Source organism: Melopsittacus undulatus, chromosome 1 (genome assembly GCF_012275295.1).
Source record: "Melopsittacus undulatus isolate bMelUnd1 chromosome 1, bMelUnd1.mat.Z, whole genome shotgun sequence".
Classification (NCBI taxonomy): Eukaryota; Metazoa; Chordata; class Aves; order Psittaciformes; family Psittaculidae; genus Melopsittacus; species Melopsittacus undulatus.
This window is the reverse complement of record NC_047527.1, coordinates 118,591,192-118,610,380: the sequence shown is the minus strand read 5'-3', so window position 1 is coordinate 118,610,380 and position 19,189 is coordinate 118,591,192. Positions and strand designations below refer to the sequence as shown.

Below are 19,189 nucleotides of genomic sequence, written 5' to 3'. Positions count from 1 at the left end.
ACATCCAGCAGTTGCAGGGAGGGCCAGAAGCACCTCAAACACAGCCCAACATCCACAGAAGACTGTGGCCATGGCAGAAAGAAAATGTGATGATTCTGCAGATGAACTAAATTGCATTTCTCAATGAGCTTTATACTGTATTCCCCTTCTGAGTCCCTCTAACCAACTGAGGCAAACAAATCCAGTGAGTCTCGCAGTGCAATGTACCAGTAGAGATGAAGCTACAAGCAAGGCTTATTCAGTGACTGGTGAAGCAGCTGAACAATTTTCCATGTAATTCAATGCTGACTCTGACAAATGCACTCAGAAATACAGACAGCATCATAAATGTCCTTCACATGGTTAAGTGCATGGGCTGGCAGAAAGAAGGGAGGCTCAGAAAAAAATAAAATGGTCCCACTACTGTGAAAGGGCTCTGTTGTGTATTGAGCACACGGTCAAAGGTGAACAAACTTCTGAGTATGTAGAAGCTGTTCAGCTGTAACCGTCACTGCTTGCACTCTTGGCTTACTCCAGCTGTGAGTTAAAGTGCCTTTAGCTTCAACCTGAGTGAAAGCTGAACAGTGGTGATTCAACTGTTGGGGACATTTGCCAAGCTGTTGAAACTTGATCACATTCAATTATATGATCATTCCCCAAGAAGAAACACTTAAATCTGACTCTGAGATAATCACCAGTCAGTTTAGCTTTGATGCACAGGCACACTGTAAGCAAGTAGTGATACGTGCGTTCTGGAATCTGCACAGCACTTCAGAAAAAGTTCTCTTCCAGGAATCGCTCAGGAGAGAACATGGTTGGACAGTTGCTGAGCCAGGGGTGGAAAGCTAAGGAGGAGGTGCCTGGGAGGTGTTGTTCCATCCTTCTGTGCCAGTTACTAATTCCTCAAACATGGACTACTTTGGTAAACACATCTTCCGCCAGCTCCATCCACTCTGCCCTCCTTCCTGGCACCCACATTTGGGCAGCCGTTCCTGCTTTGGAACAATCACTTGCACTCCACCACACACTTCTTTAGACAAAGTTTTTCATGTTACATCACTGAATAAGGTACAGAATCTACACATCCTAAAAGAGTACACAAAAATACCTATGTATTTATGCATACACACGTGCACTTACTTATAGCCCAAGAAGCTTACCAGAACCCTGAAAATTTCTGTTTCTCCTTCTGCCTCTTGGCAACTGAAAGCCTAAACTGATTTTCAGAGCTCCCATCTCCTTCACCTCAAGCCTCCTCCATCTGCCTGCACACATTGTCTCACACCTTCTATCTTCTTGGCTCAAGAGTAGCCTATATCAGAAGGTCAGATTTAACAACTCACACTATGCTGGCACTTCCTGCACAGCTCTCACTGTATCATTTAAGTTACACATGTTACTTGATGATGTGGTCTTTGCAATACACACTACCACACTGAGCTGGTTTTCCATGGGGCTGCCATTTGTTTCCTAATAGCTTACATACATCACAAATGGGAAAAATGGAAAAGGCAACCTGACATCCCCCTCATAAAAGCAGGTCACAGGTGCAAGAATGCTCTGATTACTTTTAATGGTATTGCTCTGGGACAACAGCAGCAACTAAGACAAATGACTGCAGTATTTCATTGACCTGCAGTGCAATCACTATTTATACATGTAGATGTTAAAAGCACAAATAAATCTCTTAAGAATAGACAATAATTTTAACTCTGTATCTCACATACTGGAAAAGGCCATCAGTTTGTTAAAATATAGAACCATTTAGAGACAATCCTGTTCCTTCTAAGAATACTTTAGCTACATCTAGAAATAGCTTCTGTTACAAAGTTTCCTGATGTTCCCTTCATTTTCCACTTATAGTTTTCTCATTCTTTAGCTCTTAGATCAATAATATACTTAGAGTGGGTACCCCTCCAAGACTTCTGTTGTTTAGAATTTCAGCCCAAATGTTGCTGTCACTACAGAACATGGAGACAGAGAAGTTACACCATATTTCTCTCTGAAAATACCACACTTCACAATAATGACTTGAAATTTAACATGGAAGAAATGCTTTCAGGCAAACACCCTTTGTGTAGCCATAATTATAGCAACTCTCAAAAAGCCCACCCCATAGTTTGCAAACCCTCAGAAGATTATAGTACCCGAGATTATAGTACATAAACTCACCAAAGATTTCAATCAGCCTAAAGCTGAGTAACACCTTGGGGTTTTTAAGTACAAAGTAGGAAATGTCTTAGATTAAGCGCAAAGGAAAAAATGTCAGACTTGTGAGTCAGTGCGCTGGGAAAAGCTTGGTCTGCCTATGAATCAGGAGTATAATGTGAGCGGAAACCACTAGATGAGAAAGCTTGTTTTATGTGTTCTGAAAGCTGGGAAAGTAGTATAGAGAGGCAGAGAACTGCAAGAACTGTAAAGAAGGTCGTATAATTCAGGCAGAAGGGTACTACCCTCAGAGGTGGAATCTATCCCTGTCCTTCCCTCCTCAGTTCCTGGGTCACAAAAGACAAATTTGCTAAATCAGCACTTCACGACGGATGCTCTGGATGCTCTTCAAATTCAGGAGTATGACTTGTCTTCGGAGTTCAGTTCTGGTTTGCAAATATATTGAACCTCACAGCTGTCCCTGAAGATAAGCTCTTAACAGAGAAAGCACGGAGTCATTCCAAGCACTCTGAAATAGTAAAGGTCAGATTTCACAAACTCATCACCCTAAATTAATGGAGTCTTCCAAACATAAATTTCTTCAGTGTCTCAGTCCCCCCCTCTGTAAAATACAAGCAATATTAACTCTACTACACCTCTAAGTGATGTTGCAAAGACTGATTTAACATTTCGAAAACACAAGCTGCATTAAAATAAATAAAATAAGCAACTTTGTGCTCAGAGATCTTGAACAGCATGAATGTCTGTGACATGGACAATGGGATTGAGTGCACCCTCAGCAAGTCTCCTGATGACACCAAGCTGTGTGGTTCAGTTGATACGCTGGAGGGAAGGAATGCCATCCAGACGGACCTTGACATGCTTGTGAGGTGGGCTGATGCCAACCTCATGAAGTTTAACCATGCCAAGTGCAAGGTCCTGCACCTGGGTCAGAGCAATCCCAGGCACAGCTGCAGGTTGGGCAGAGAAGAGATTCAGAGCAGCCCTGCAGAGAAGGACTTGGGGGTGTTGGTTGATGAGAAAATGAACATGAGCCAGCTTCAGTGTGCGCTTACAGCCCAGAAAGCCAACCATATCCTGGGCTGCATCAAAAGAAGCGTGACCAGCAGGTCAAAGGAGGTGATCCTGCCCCTCCACTCTGCTCTTGTGAGACCTCACTTGGAGTATTGTGTGCAGTTCTGGTGTCCTCAACATAAAATGGACATGGAACTGTTGGAACAAGTTCAGAGGAGGTCCATGAGGATGATCAGTGGACTGGAGCACCTCCCGTATGAAGACAGGCTGAGCGTGTTGGGGCTGTTCAGCCTGGAGAAGAGAAGGCTGCGTGGAGACCTCATAGCAGCCTTCCAGTATCTGAAGGGGGCCTACAGGGATGCTAGGGATGGACTCTTCATTAGGGACTGTAGACTGTTACAGGACAAGGGGTAACGGGTTCAAACTTAAACAGGGGAAGCTTAGATTAAATATAAGGAAGAAATTCTTTACTGTTAGGGTGATGAGGCACTGGAATGGGCTGTTCAGGGAAGCTGTGAATGCTCCATCCCTGGCAGTGTTCAAGGCCAGGTTGGATGAAGCCTTGAGTGACATGGTTTAGTGTGAGGTGTTCCTGCCCATGGCAGGGGGTTGGAACTAAATGATCTTAAGGTCCTTTCCAATCCTAACTATTCTATGATTCTATGATAAACCTATACAAGCCCAATCCAGCCCTGTTTAGCTCATTTCTTTTCATCAGCCTAAATCAATACAGAACAGAGCTGTGCTAAAAAAAAAAAACAAACCAAAAAACCCCCCAAAACCAAAACAAAACAAAAAACCTCAGGCTGTCTGCAAAAAGAACAAATCTGTTAAAGAAGAGAGTCAACAAAAAAATCGTTTATGTTGGCATATAACTCAACACAGCACAGTCCTGCAAATATTCTGACACAAATAAGGTTAGTGCTGGTAATTCTAATTACAACCTTGATAACATTCTTTGAATGTAGTAATTTTGAATATAAACATAAGGAATGAATGAGAAGACAAGCTAAAACTGCAAAATCAAGAAATATTTAAGGACTATTAGCACTTCTCAAAGCCCTAAGTCTTCAAGGAAGTCAAAGAAAAGCATAACAAACTACTCCAGGTCAGTGGTGTCTTATTCTATGGATGCTTGTGTTGCTGAGAGACAATTGCGCTGATGTGATGGCAGCAGGCCAAGGCCTGCAGCAGCTAGTAACAGCTACACTTTCTTGCTTGCTTTTCTTTACAGCTCTGGTGAATTTATTTCAGGCTTAATTCTGGTTGACCTGCGTCCAATGTACTGGTACTGCCGAGTCTTGTTCCTTGACTCCATCTTCACAAAACCAGTTAGACAATGAAGTGACCAAGGGCTATGACTGCCTTTTCTGGAAAATAGAGATGACTTAAGAGATCATTAACTGAACAGTTTGGCTATTCTTGAACAAAGAAGTATCTGTATCTGCTGAATTTCCCTTTCGGTCAGCAGCTGCAAATGTGTGGAAGCAGCTCAAACACTGAGAACCACTAATAGAATTGCTAAAACTGTCAGAATATGTTGATTTACCAGTTGTGAGTAATGTTGGCTGCTGAGTAAATAGTTTGAACTTTAAACAAAGATATTCCTTCGTTGCCATTCAGTAACAGAGCATTTCTCATGCCAAAACCTTTTTCTTAGTTTATGAAGATAAACCTAACCGCAGAATTTGCCTCTTATAAAATATAAAAACCTAGTGCAAATTCAGAGAAATTCAGAGTTAGCTAAGTAACAAGAATCAATAATAAGAACTGAACAGTCAGAGTGGGGAGGGACAGCATGGGGAAGGGAAGCAAAATAAAAGCATGGGTTACTCTGCAGTAAAAAAAGTGCATTGGCATTTCTAAATAATGATGTAGAAATGGGTACTTTGCAGCACGTACCAAATTCTGAAGGGAATCCATGAAGATTTGCTATTTCTCTTGGGGTGAAGTACCTAAGTTTTAATGTTGACAATTTCATAAGCTTCTCTTCTTCTGGTAACTCCTCAATATGTTTAAATACCGATTCAAGCTATGAAGAATATCCAAAACAACAGATATTACCAATGCAGGCCAAATATATAAAATTTAAGTCACATCTTAACAGAGTATTTCTTTAACTATCACAGTTTGACCAAAGACAAAAACCCTTGAAAGTATTACTGGTAGTGTATTTTTGCAGCCAACATCTCATCTTACAGACTTGCAAGAAAGAAATCAATGTTGCCATTAGGGCATTCATCATTTCTTCCTCCAGTCCCATGTTACACCAATGTTTCATGAGGCAATCAAAGGACTAGAAACATTTGTTAATGACAGGATAGTGACTTAACATAACTCAATAGGACACCATCTACACAAATTGAGCTGTATGGACACAGCTGTTTCAATACATTCACATTAATATTATCCTGAATTTCAGAGCTGCATTCTTCTTATGCTTAGAAATGCCATATATGAGTAAACAGCATAGATGTACTAAGTTTACTTTGAGGTGAACTTAGTATCAACAGTAGAACTTTTCAAAATACTATGTGTTCCCAGATAAATAATACATTTGAAATTCAAACATGTTGACTATTCAAACAATTCGACTATTTACTGGATCATATGTGTACAAAAAATGGCTCTGGATTCACGATACTGTACTGTAGTTTATCCATAGAATTAGTAATTCTTAATGTCTTCACATAACCCATGAAACCTCTGTATGACACCACAGATAATAATAGGAACTATTCCCCATACAGAGAGGTGCAAACATAATTTTGATCTAAATAAACTGTTGTTTAAGTACACAAAGTAAACTAATTGGAAACTCAGATCCCACAAAATGCAGTTTAAAAAGCTTTTTTGTTATAATATTAAGAACAACAAAGCAGAAGGCTGAAAAAAAGCCCCAAGTTTTAAAATAAGTCTCAAGTTTTAAAAAAAGAACTATGTGATCTTCAATACCTTTTCAAACCCAAACCATTCTATGATTCTGTGATAGTCTACACATTCTTACCTGTACATCTAATGCTGTCTGTAGAACTGAGCCTGTCCCTTCTACATAGTGCCCATACCTTAAAAACAACAATAACAAATGAGTATTTTCATCAGACCTCGTAGTTCTGACAACTGTGAAGATGCAGGGAGGTTGCTGAGGTTGTTTTGCCCTGACTAACAAAAAGCCTCCTGGATAGATAATGCAAAAGGCCTTGTTATTAACAATGCTGTCCCATGGAGTGTTGCAATCTTTGACCACGCTCTCTGGAGATCAGCCTGTAATGTAAAGCACAAGGCTTTATCCACACTAATAAGGAAACCAGGCAATTATACAAGGCCAAGGAATTCAAGTGTAGTATCACCAGAAAGGGCCAGCTACATTGCACAAACCAATTTTACACTAAGGCAAAATGTGTTAAAGGCCAAATGGTTCTAGAGGCTCAAACTGGCTCTCCATATTCGAAGGAGGACCATTAAGTGTGAGCCTCCACCTTTTGTATCACTCCATTAGGAATGAAAGGGTTCACTCAGGTTTAACATTTGGTTGTATGTGGATTTTCCACAAAGGGATGGGAGATTTCCAGGCATTTATGCAGAGCAATAGAAGAAAGAGACAAAAGAAAGAAAAAAACCCTAAATCCAATTGAACAGTAAGCAAACTTGTATTCTAAAACCATATGATAGCTTTTTGGATGCTTTGTGGTTGATTGCATAACATGTTTACCCTGTAGTCTCCTCCAGGCTATCATTTAAACATAATTATGAGTTTTCAGAAACATGCTCTGCTGGTCTAACTACGATAGTGTTTGAATGTTCTGAACAGAAAGAGACTGGGTCAAGCCAACTGATGGCTTCTGCACTGTGGAAGAACTTCAGGAGATCCCCTGCATTAGAGGGATGTGGTCTACATCAATCATTTGAACATACTCTTCTTGAGTTTTATCTGTGCATCTGTAAAGACAAGTATAAAGGTCTCTTCCTCCCACTTGGGGCCCATTCTAATGCAAGGCCCCAGAATAATTTTTGTTTCAAGCCTTTCTAATTCCATGATGAATAAAGGAATACTCTTCCTTCCAGCACAGACACAATGACCCAGCATGACTCAATCATGAGAATTTCTTCTTTAGCTGGAAAAGCCTATGAGCAGCTCTGCCAATACCAGTGAGAGCAACACTCATTTTAAAACAAAGTGCTTGCAAATCTTCCTTAGGATCAGAACAAAAGGCCCTAAACACTGATGCACGTTAAAACCACATGGAATCAAACCACCTTCAACTGGTTAGTTGCATTCTGAAAATTCCCTGTAACACACACAGCAATGAGGAATCCTGATCATCGTCATTTTACCGTATTTCAGATTAATATATCTGAGCCAAAATAAATAAATAAGGACAAATTTCAAAGTAGTATTTCAGAGTTTTATTGGGGGAAAAGAATCTTTTAATATGATCTATGTTATAAAAAATACTCCAGCCTAAATAATTTGCACTAAAGAATTCTGCCCCCACCCACCACCCTGGAAAAAAAATATAGTTGGTGTAAAAGTGGTTTGGGAGCAGACGAGGGGTGGGGGTGGTGGGATTTTTAACACAAATGTGGGCAGATGGCCAATGTTAGCTCTGTTGTTATTAATTATTATTGCAGCTGCTGACTACAGAAAAATTAACATTCCTACCTTATACTCGGAAGGTAATTAAAGATGGGAATTTTTGCCACAGTAAAAACCAATGCATTGATTTTCTGACATTTCATTACAATTATAATGACAGAAGCTGCCTTAAGAAATTACAATCTTCAATTTTCATCTGCCTCAAGAGCTTTTTTCACCCCTCAATTTCTGTAAGCTTCAAAAGAAGCTTTTAATTTCATACACATGATATATTATTTCTGGGTACACTGCATCCTGTATTATGCCTAACAAAAAGGTAATTTTCACAACACTAGAGTGTTTCTCTAATACTACAATATTTTAGAAGGTATTGCTTCTCTTGACAATAGTGTCAAGCATTTGTAAGTCCAGAATGATCGTATCTAAAGAAGTAGTTCTCATTTGCTCTGTCCTTTAAAATGGACAATCTCCTCTCTCAACTTCAGACACTACAAACATACTCCTAAAAGAAACCACAGTATTTGTAGTCTTAAGGAACTCAACAATCATTTTCCAATTGCCTAGAAGTCCAAGGTTGGAAGGGAACACAAGATCACCTGCTCAATCCCTCATGCACCACAAGCTATTACATTTTGCCCTATACTCCACCAAAGCCTTTAGAAGACATACTGGTATGACAAACCAGAAAGACAAAAAGCACTGATTAAATACTGATGAATTAGTACGGACCAGAAAAGGCACACCCTGATTACTCTCATCACATCAAACTTGATGGAAATATCTGAAAACCAATCAGAACTGAGGGAAATTTTTCTCCCATCCTCAAAGCTGATGGTCATTATGACTTAGAGGAAAGACACAAGGTAGGCATTTCAGCAGAGGTATTCTCTGTACTACTCAGAGTGCTGTTCTGCTCCATTCATGGTCCTCTTTCCTAAATGTCATACTTTAGAAAAACGTAAAACCAGAACTAGAACACATACAGCAGAAACTCACTCTTGGCCTCAGAAAGTGACCTGGATGAAGCCTCAGTTGTAATTATAATCCTTCTGTTAATGCAGAGCTGTAAATTATACAATGTAAAAAAGGGGGAAAAGGCTCTTAAAAAAGGGGAACAAAAGCAGTAAATCAGATTCCTACATTTTGAGCCAAGAAGAACTACCACAGCTATCTGGCCTGGTTCCTTCCACATCAGCAAAAGTACAACAGTCAGGTTCACATCAGATTTCCCATCGCTATATATAAAAACTTCATATTAGCTACTCTGGAGCCACCTTCAATGTGATTTTGATAAACATGACCACAAACTACCATGACGTATTCTAGTGAAGCCACAAGTGGCCAATTTATTTTTTATGACACTCAAAGCATACAATAGATACAGAAGAGATCATTCTGGCCTAAGATTTTTATTTGACTACTCTAGTTAAGAAACAGATCCCATGAGATGCTGACTCCCCCCCAACTCAAAAGACTGAGGGCAGAAAAGGCATGTATCAATGGGAGGTGGTGGGGAGGGCTTTCCTGTTACATATATTTTAAACTTTTGACATTCTCTTCTCAGCTGTTTTATTGTCTAAAAGTTAAAAATCAAAAAACCTGCAGGAACTCTAATTTCTATGAATTAAAAATAAAGTTGTCATCAGCTCTAAGCCATCAACTACACCATTTTGTTGAAACATTCAGAGAAGTCAAAACAAAAACCCAATCTAATTTGAAAATATAGCTGATAATAGCATTTCCCAGAAAGTTCCGGGCCCCAACTGGCATTTTCCAATGCAAATGCATTCAGTGGAAACACTCCTGACCAGTTGACTGTGAGATTTCAGAACTTACCAACTTCCAGCTGTCAAACTTTAAATTGCAATGTACGAATCAACATAACTATTAGACAGAAAAGCACTGACGTTCTGCTCCATCAAAGATGATTTGTAATGCAGCAGCCTAACTGGTTTTAGGACTTATGAGCAATCCACAGCTATTCTGACCTACACAGCTGAAAAATCCAAGAAATCAATAAAATATACAGAGGAGAGTTTTAATGAGGAATGGATCTGTCATGCATGACACTGTAACTTCAACGAGCAATATAAAGAAATTCATTAATGAATCACTACTATATCAGTCTACTGGAACCATATTTCCGCAGGGGTAATTAAGCTTTTGTGAAGGTCAACAACGAATGGCACTGTCTTCTGTGAATGCCTTTCTGGAGTAGGCACATGATGTTCTGCCAGACAGATTCTCATGCTAGTATTCCACCAGACCAGTGAGCACACTGTATAAGAGGATTTATTTTTCAGAGGCCTGGCTGGTTCTGATGAAATGACTCTCCTTATTTTTAAAGGAAACAAAAAAAAATCACTTAAAATTTCAGGACATGATTCAGCAAGACATTTTCTTTGCAGCTTACCCTTTTGTAAAGCATGTGGATCTCCGGCAGGTGGGTTTAACAATGTCTAATAAGAAAGCATAGCGCAACAAGAACTTTGGTGGTATGAAATACTGACTCATTTCTTCATTTTCCTCTTCCAAGAAAGCCTTAAGCATTTGAATAGAGGAATCATTGTCCTGATCATATTTCCTTTCCATTTCTTCTACTGTTTCAAGTTTAAACAGAAAGGCCCCTTTTGGTAAACTCTTCTTGCTGCTGCAACTGGGACCAATGTTTGGATCCAGATTCTTCTCTTCAGAACACAAGGAAGAACAAGCTTCACCCACTTTGTCAGCAACTTTGTCCTTGAGTAAGTCTTCTAGATCCTTATCTGGGAATCTTGTCAATATCTAAGAACAAATTGTGAGAAAAAAACTGCATTTGATAAACAACTTGACAGCCAACTCTACAGTGAGTAAGAATTCCTTCACAGATGCTCAGAATAAAGCAAGTAACTGTTTAATGTTATTTTCATGCAGATTTAAAAAACACATTAGCACCAAGGTCTGCTCACCTACCAGCAGTGGTTTCAGGAACAGCCACAAATAATTCCCTTTGAAGAAAAGACTTTTCCAAGGGTGTGAAAAAGCAGAATGAAATGTTTTCTAGCCCGCTGTCAGCCATTGTCCCACAACTGTTTAAACCCCTCTAACCAACTGGCATGCATTTCAGTACTTAGAAAACTCAGTATCCATGCTGAAAAAAAATAGAATTTAACTTTTCAGTTGTTATCACTTATCCCTCTCTTCACCATTAACACACACTACTAAACTGAAAACTTAACTCTCAATCTTCACGACACAAAGCAAATTCAAGTAACACTAACAGACTCACCTGACCAGGAGCTTGAAAAAAGAATGGTTCTTGGTGAAGCTTTGCAATTAGAAAGTATCGCAGCCTAGAATTGGGAATGCCAAGCTGTAAGCAAAATCCACAAGTCCATGTGATAAAGAGACAAAAAATGGTCTATAGTATCATACCAGTTATCTGCCATTATATACAGTAACAGAACTATTACACACTAATATATTTTACAACTTCATAGGTATTGGTATTAACTGATAATACCTAAACACTTAACACTTTCAGAACTAGGTTTTGTTAAGGAAACAAGTGGACAATTATTCTTTGTACCTCATGCTTTTGACTTTGTAAATGAAGAGGAAAATAAACTTTCATGAGAGGTAAGAAGAAAAATTATATGCAGCACTATTTCTTGGGACAGGTAATACTTTTTTCTATAAAAAAGTAAAAAGGTGTTGCCTTTTTGAACAGCTAACAATGAAACAAATGCACCACAACTGGTTTTTAAGCTAACCTCTGTCAGGTTCTCTCAGATATATATAGCAGTTCACTGATTCCATTTAGTCTTGCACAATCTGAAATCTCCCTCAACTCTTTTCAGTTGCCAGGGAAACCTGCAAACAAAGCTCCACCTCCCACAAATAACACAGTCACATTTTCTGTGCTGGAAAATCCACAGGCATCAGCGCTTCTGAAGCAATGAGGCTCCTGCAGGGAAAACCACCATCCTGGTTAGACTGTAAATTCATGCCTTCTTAAAAAATACCAAATGGTAGCACAACAATATGGAACTAGACTCTGAACAGTAACAGCAGTATGATTATGCCAGTATAATGCTGAGAAATCAGAAGTCATGCCAAATAGCTTTCTCATCCAAGAGTATGTTCAGTTCTGGGCATGATTCTCTCTTCTAATACAACAGATCATTTTCAAATGTTCTTGGGCTCAGTGCAGTTTGAACAGTTAAATGAAACTGGAGCAATTTTTGTACTCACACAGGTTGGAGACAAGAGAAATTCTTGATGTGTAAATCCACATGTTGCTAGTGTTTGCAAAAGTTCATTTCTGGCAGAAAAAGAATAAAAAATCAATTACCCTCCTTATACAATCTTTAGACCCTTTTTTATCCTAAATAAAAACATTAAATGCAACACCTTGGGTGCCAAGACATTCAGCACAATCAATGAAAAACTGGACAGAGAATTTCAGATATGAAGTCATCCATTTCTGAACTTGAGGAGACAGTATACAAGTTCAGTGTTACGGTAGCAAAAAAATTACTATTACACATACACGGGTATCTCACAGGTATTTCAGTGCAAACATCCCTTCAAAAAAATATCACCTTTAGAAAAGTACTTAGAGTGTGTCCACATGGAAAATAACCAGAGCGCGCAACAATCTTTTTATTGTGAATTATAAACCAGGAGATTAAAACCACTACAAATAGCTCACTACTTCCCTCTGTCCATATGTATGTCATCAGCTAAGCATAACAAGAGGGCCAACTCAAGGGATGACAAAAATTGGTGGCTTTGATAAGTGAGATACGACTTTATAAAGTATACCAAAATCTTCTTGAAAGAGACTTTTCTATTCCATGAAGATCACACAAGGCTGGAAATATAGAGCTGTGAGCTGTACCTAGCACTGTAAGTCACATTGCATCCCAGGTCTTGTTAAGAGAAAGCAAGCATCCTGACAGGGGTGTTTTCTGAACTACAACTTGTTCCAAACCCTGGCCAGCATCCAGGCATAGACTGGAGATTCGCAGGGTCTACAGAAGCAGCCTGCACCTTTAGCAGAGTGTCCAGCTGTTCACAGCACACTGCTGCACGCTTAGCCAGTAAGAGAGCTGAACATGCCTCCCAGCTGTCTGCCATATTTGTTAAGGAGCACGATATGCATGGTGGCTGCTGTCTTCATGCTTCAAGGAATGCTATAGAAAAATTCTACTTTATTCCAGCCAGAAATGAGAAGGAAGACCTCGATCCTGACTCCTACTTTGCCCACAAAAGAGGAGAATGCTCCTCCTGTCATTAGGTAACCTTATTGACAACTTTCCTCTTCCACATTTCAGACAAAGGTTATATACAGTCTGCATACTATATATCTGGACAGTTGGATGGAAACCCTGAACCAGTGGTAATATACTATCAAGAAAGGTACTGAAGAAAGTCCCTATACTGTGCTGTGATTGTAACACAAGACACCATGAGCTCCTGGTCAGGGACAAAACCCCAAAACCTGAATGCTATATTTATTGTTATTTTTCTTTGAAAAATTAATATTTACTCTTTTTTAATGACACAGATTCATCAAATAAAATCAATGGAGTCAAACTGTGACAAGATTTTATCTGCTTAGAGAAATAAATAGTTATCAAATTCCTTTCACAATCTAAAATCTTCATTCCAAAACTAACAATACAGCTGCTATCTGTCCTATCTCACCTTATGTTGTTAATTTAAATTATAGGATATAAAAATTACACCTTCTCCTTCTAAAGAAAAATGTCCTTTATTAAAAACTAAAACCGGCACAAATTAGTCTTTACCTTGCAGAAGAGCATTCAAATCCTTTAACATTTTCTAAAAGTATGTATTTTGGAAGCTTCTGAAGTCTACAAGGGGAAAAAGAAAAAAAAATAAAATCACAAATCGGAGTAACAAGATGTAAACTACATTATATTTATTCACAGATTTGTTTAGCTACAAGAAAGATCAAAGTATTTCCACATCGTGTTAGCTGTTAAAGTTTAGCATCCTTAAAGTATCTCAACTTTCAAGGTTGCCTAGCAGAAATAATTCCCAACTGAACAAAAAATGTGGACTGCTGGTGATTACAAAACCCAACAAAACCCACTTATGTTAAGATGGACTGTTGTACCCTCCGGTACCCCATGCATGTACTTCTGAAAATGCTTACCACTGTTCATTTCCTAAAGTATAATCTTATTATTCAACAGATTGAGTTTGTAATAGGAAAGATAACTGTTTGGGGTGTTTAGCCATGGAACAGAAAACTTTTGTTTTAAAGTGCTTAAACCTCAAACCAATGTCAAAATGTCATATTAGCTTTAGTGATAACACATCAGAACCAGTATTCATCTAACTGTTTTTAAAAATACGTGGTTAGAGCTCAAACTGCAGATATTCTGTTTTCTACACTTAACTTTTTCATTTTGATGGGGAAGGGAAAGAAGGCATCTGAGGTTTAGCAAGATAAGTGCAGTGGAAATAGGCTCATTCCAAAACCAGCATATTAAATCTCTGGTGAAAGGAACATGCCCAAACTGTACCAGTGACCATTACAACAATTTAGAAGCACAAATGATATAAGTCTCTGGGAACACTCCTTGACACTGATTAATTCTCTAGTAAAGCTAACGTAGACATAGTATGTCTGCCACACACTGGGATCTGAAAACAGCACATAGGAACAGAATACAAAAGCCACCAGCAAGTGACTTTGGACTTTCACTGGTACAAATCACAGCAGAATTTGTTTTAGTGTGTTCTTAACTACCATCAATCACATTCACATGAGTTAAGGACAAGTTGTTTCACAAGAAACTGGGAAACATACAAGATACTACATTAAATTTAAAAATACTGAAAACAATGCTGAAAAAAAAAAAACAAAAAAAAATCCTAAACTGAAAAAAAAACAGCAGCAGCCAAATTCCCCGCAGAGGAATGGGGAACATATCCACTGGTATGCTTATCCACACATTATTGTCACCTACTTTAAACCTTATTATTAAATTAATGAATCCAGAACATAGCCTCAAATGCAAGAGCTCATGCAGGATCAGCAGGTCACAAGACAAGTAATCACTATACAAAGAGTGTGTTAAGTACTTGGCAGGTATAAACACTACAAATGTGCCTGTAAAAGCGGAACTTTTTTAGCATTAGATTTCCTGGGCTATGGCTTGGACACAAAAAACAGGCAGTATCTGGACCATCTGGGTCAGACTCTGTTTGCTGGCTGGGTGCTCCAAAGATTTCCCAGGTCTTTCCAGAACTTGAAACTGTCCTTTCCAGATCTCGAATATTTGTCTTCCCAGGTTATCTTTGAGATTCATTTCAGTGACATTTCATTAGAAAAGGCTGCAATAGCCAAGGATGAGAAATCGTATAGCTTCCATAAACTAAAAACTCACGTTGTACCAATTTAGACTCCAAAGTGATAATTCCTATATTAAAATTTTCCCCTTTTTGGACTAAAATACTACATACTCAATGTCTGGCAAACACGCCACATCCAAAAAATACACAAACGCTATCTCATTAAAACATAAATCTATTGGAACTGAGAAACTCTGCAGAAGCCACCATCTTGAACATATTACAGACGTTCAAGCAACCTGCCCAAGGGAGATAAGGGACATCACAGGGTCTGGTGGCGCATTGAGATAAAGTGCCACAGCCAAGCCCAGCTCCTTTGCATCATCATGATGGAAAACATATGTCCTGCAGTGTCTAAAGCTTTGGTTTTGAGAAAGAAAAGCTTCTGACCTTTATCCAGCTAAGCCCACAGTAACCAGGAAGCAACATTTCCACATTCATGCGCAACAGCAATGTCCCCAGCCTCTTAATCGTGTCTCAGTTTAGCAGAAAGGAATGCTGAGGTCAGGATCCCCTTAAGGGTCAGGAAGGTACTATTATTCCATACTATTATATACTATATTATTATGAGAAAGATATAAATTATTAACTTACACACTATCTGCTGTTTTTTTCATTTTGAAAGGTCAGTCTGGAGGACTGACTTATATTCCCTGTTGCAAAAAAAGACATCCTTCACAGCTGTTGGATGCCCACATTATCTCCCTATTTTCATGCCTCTGCCAGAGGCCAGGGAGAAATAGTAATAATCCTTCTTTTTACCTATTTATTGTCTAACTTGCAAGGTTGCAGAATCCATACTGTGTTCTGTTTTGTGCTCTCTGCCTGCCACAGATTTCCTAGGTGATCCCAGCCAAGCCACTCAGCCCTTCTGTGTCTGTGTTGTATATTTGCTGATGACAAGGGCAAAAAGGTAGTCCCACCTGATGGCTGAAAAAAAATTTCTTCTGGAAGAAGGAAGAAGACTGTTTTCCCCCTGGGTTAACAGCAGTTTGAAAGAAAGGATGGTATTGGTAAAGGTTTCCTTCAGTCCAGAAAGCTCTCAAAAAAAAACAAACCAACAAACCCAATAACAACCCAAACACCAAAACGAACCAACCAACCAAAAAAAAAAACCCAACCAAGAAAACCCCAAAGAAAGAAAGAGACAGGCAACCAAACCTCCTTTTCTCCTCCTCCAATTCTGAGAGCAACATTAACCAATGAGACCCCAATGTTTATCTAGAGAACAGCTGTCCCCAGCTCCAGCAGACACAGGACTGCAGGAATGGTAAGTGTCTGCTGGACTGTAACTGATAGAAATTCTCAGGCTTATGCTAATTGGTACCCAATGAACATCTCAATCCAGAGGCAGAGATTTCTGCTGGATAAATCTCCCTTAGTAACTGCTTGCTCCACTTCCCCAGGAAAGGTTCTTACAGTGCTTTGTATTTCTTCCCAAAAAGGACTACAAGCATTACAAAGCATAATAAAAGTAATACAAATAATTATGGCTATTAGGAACTGGGGTTTAACTGGGCCAAAATGACAGATCAGCAGAAAGACAAAGGCACTGTTCAAGGAATGCAGGGCTATTTGAATTCCTTAGTATTACTATCAAACCAAGGGATTGTACTACAACCAAAAATCCATAATCTGATCCAAGGTATCTAAAAGGAGCACCAAAAAGAATATAGTTGAAGAAAGAAAACAAGGGGATAGAAGATTGTGCCGTCAATAACATATTTAAACAAACTTTCAATTGCTACCTAGTGAATAAGTGACTAAATATTGAATTAAAGCCTTTCTTAACTTGGTATTTCAAATAATTTTCATGTTTCCACAATGCCCATCAGCAAACTACTATACTACCTGCTCCTGCCTCTACATAAAGCCAGTGCAAGTTTGATGTTGAAAGGAAAATAACTTTCTTAATTTATAATACAGCCACAGTTTAAACAGAAACACAGTAAAAAGCAAATCAGATAAATTAAAGCATATACAGTAGCTATGTGATGATAATGGCAACAGTAAAATACAAGTATTATAAGTTCATGTGAAAACAAGTAATACAACACAATACTAGCTGTACCCTTGTAAAATGTTATAGATTACTTGTCTCACTGAAATATGAAAGACCTACTTAGTTACTACAAAGGCCTTAAGAACTGGGGCAATAGTTCATTCATACCTTGGGAGAATATCAAGGATATAGAGAAAGCTTTTTGTCCGTGGATCGGATATATCACCTTGCAGGCCAATTCTAAGAAAGAATCAAGAAACATCTGTGTATTACTCAGAGCAGACTGACACTTGACTTGCCTTTTTCTACAGAATGCTGACACGTTTTGCTTTCAGTTTCAAAAAGGGACTCTGCAAAAGCATCATGTACACACATGAGCTGCTTGCAGAGGCAGTGTCCCAAGGAATGCTGTAAGTAATGAAAGATCTGTCCCTGGAGTTCATTAGCTCACAGGGAAGTTAAAATTAAAGTATTTAGTAAGGAAGCCCACTCCCCAATCTGCAGAATGTTCAGCATTCTGGTCTTGTCCAGCCAACCCTTTGAACACACTTGATTCTGAAAGAACAAAAGAACTCCACTGGGTTCCTAGGAATACCCCACTATTTTACATTGAATATACTAAATGACTTCTATGACTTAAGTCTCAGTGCTCATAATTTGCAGGACTGAGCCCCTTGTGAGCAACTTTGTAAACAAGTTTGCAACATCAAACTGGACAGCTCATGTAGGTTATAAAAATGATGACATAATAGAATGATTCCAGGACTGTGTTCCCTAACTTACACTTGCATTAGCTCTTGAAAAAGAAGAAAGCCTTGGTAGAAGAGCTTCAACATGTCTTTAAATTAGACAGACATAGATTTTTTTTTCACAGTATTGGTTTGTTGTTGGTTTTTTTTTTTTTTTTAAGAAGGAAATTATTCCTACATACATCATGGATTTGCAAAAATATGTTTTTACAGATGAGCACTACTTTGGAAAGATTTCAATATCAATGCACTCAAAAAGATGTACTTTCTTACACAAGCAGTTTCATCACCATACACAGACTTTTTCACAAAGCTACTTCTTTTCATGAGTACTGTTACTTGAATCTTACTTCCACTGGTCACTGCTGTCAAACGATATGAATTTGAAACCAATCTGACAAATAACCTCTCAGTAAGTTCAGCTCTTAATCAAGAAGATATTTCTCTACGTTAGTCACAAAATCATTTTAAAGCCATTATTACCCTCCTAGTCTTGGCTAAAATAGTAATATTCCTCAGAATAAACTATTTGTGTGCATGTGCACTTTTCAAAGTATAAATACAGATTACAAGAAATGTGATCAATAATTAAGATTCACATTTCTGCATTTCTCCCACTTCAATAAACATCTCAGTGAACAGAGCTGCAACATTTTTGCTTAGAACAGAAAGATACACAGATGAACCATGCATAGTGTCACTCTTGAAAATATTTTTCCTTTAACAATACATACTGTAGTAACTGCACTTTAGTGTGCTATAACTACCTTGTAAATGGCTGACACGGAGGACTCATCAAAATCATATCAAAATACAATCTGTCAAATTCTCTCAGTGTTATGCCCTGAATAAGGAAAAAAATAGAAGAATGTTGAGTGCTGTAAACCACATGAAACTCTCAAGTCATCTTTCAGAAGAAACTATTCCTCTTACTCCCATTATACACTTCATCAGCAAAAAACTATCTCATCTCCTATTTGACCTAATAATATAAATCTTTTCTACCTTGTCAAATCATACAATACAAATATGCATTAATTGCTTTGAATATGAACCAGAACCACTAAGGGTGTTAGCATCTATATGTAAACTTGAGGTTTTTATATATTTATTCTTTCAGAAGAGGTGTGTAGTGATTCTTTCAGTAGATCACACTGAAATACTTACTAGTTATGTCTCCCCATCCCTCCTCCAAATAAAGTATCATTCTTCAGATATGAAGCCTTTGTACATCAAAACCAGTATTAATATATTTAAAACAGGTAAATATCTGAACAGGAAAGAATCTCAAGTGTTAAACATCATCAT

The 19,189-nt window shown here is 38.4% G+C and overlaps 1 protein-coding gene across 4 annotated transcripts in view; it reads right to left on the bottom strand.

Annotated features, from left to right (window-relative positions):
* TRDMT1 (tRNA aspartic acid methyltransferase 1) overlaps positions 1-19,189 on the bottom strand; it is a 29,797-nt gene that overhangs the window by 922 nt on the left and 9,686 nt on the right. The window contains exons 3-11 of one of the 4 annotated variants that reach the window (XM_031052540.2): positions 18,649-18,725; positions 17,301-17,372; positions 13,555-13,620; positions 11,993-12,062; positions 11,028-11,111; positions 10,173-10,543; positions 6,170-6,227; positions 5,065-5,194; positions 4,271-4,532 (exon numbers count right to left, since the gene is read on the bottom strand). In XM_031052540.2, the coding sequence (XP_030908400.1) occupies positions 4,495-4,532; positions 5,065-5,194; positions 6,170-6,227; positions 10,173-10,543; positions 11,028-11,111; positions 11,993-12,062; positions 13,555-13,620; positions 17,301-17,372; positions 18,649-18,725 (966 nt within the window). In that variant the 3' untranslated portion in view covers positions 4,271-4,494. Of the gene's footprint in view, positions 1-4,270; positions 4,533-5,064; positions 5,195-6,169; positions 6,228-10,172; positions 10,544-11,027; positions 11,112-11,992; positions 12,063-13,554; positions 13,621-17,300; positions 17,373-18,648; positions 18,726-19,189 lie in introns of those variants that run through there. The other 3 variants (XM_005152955.4, XR_004081114.2, XR_004081113.2) reach the window with 3 other exon arrangements.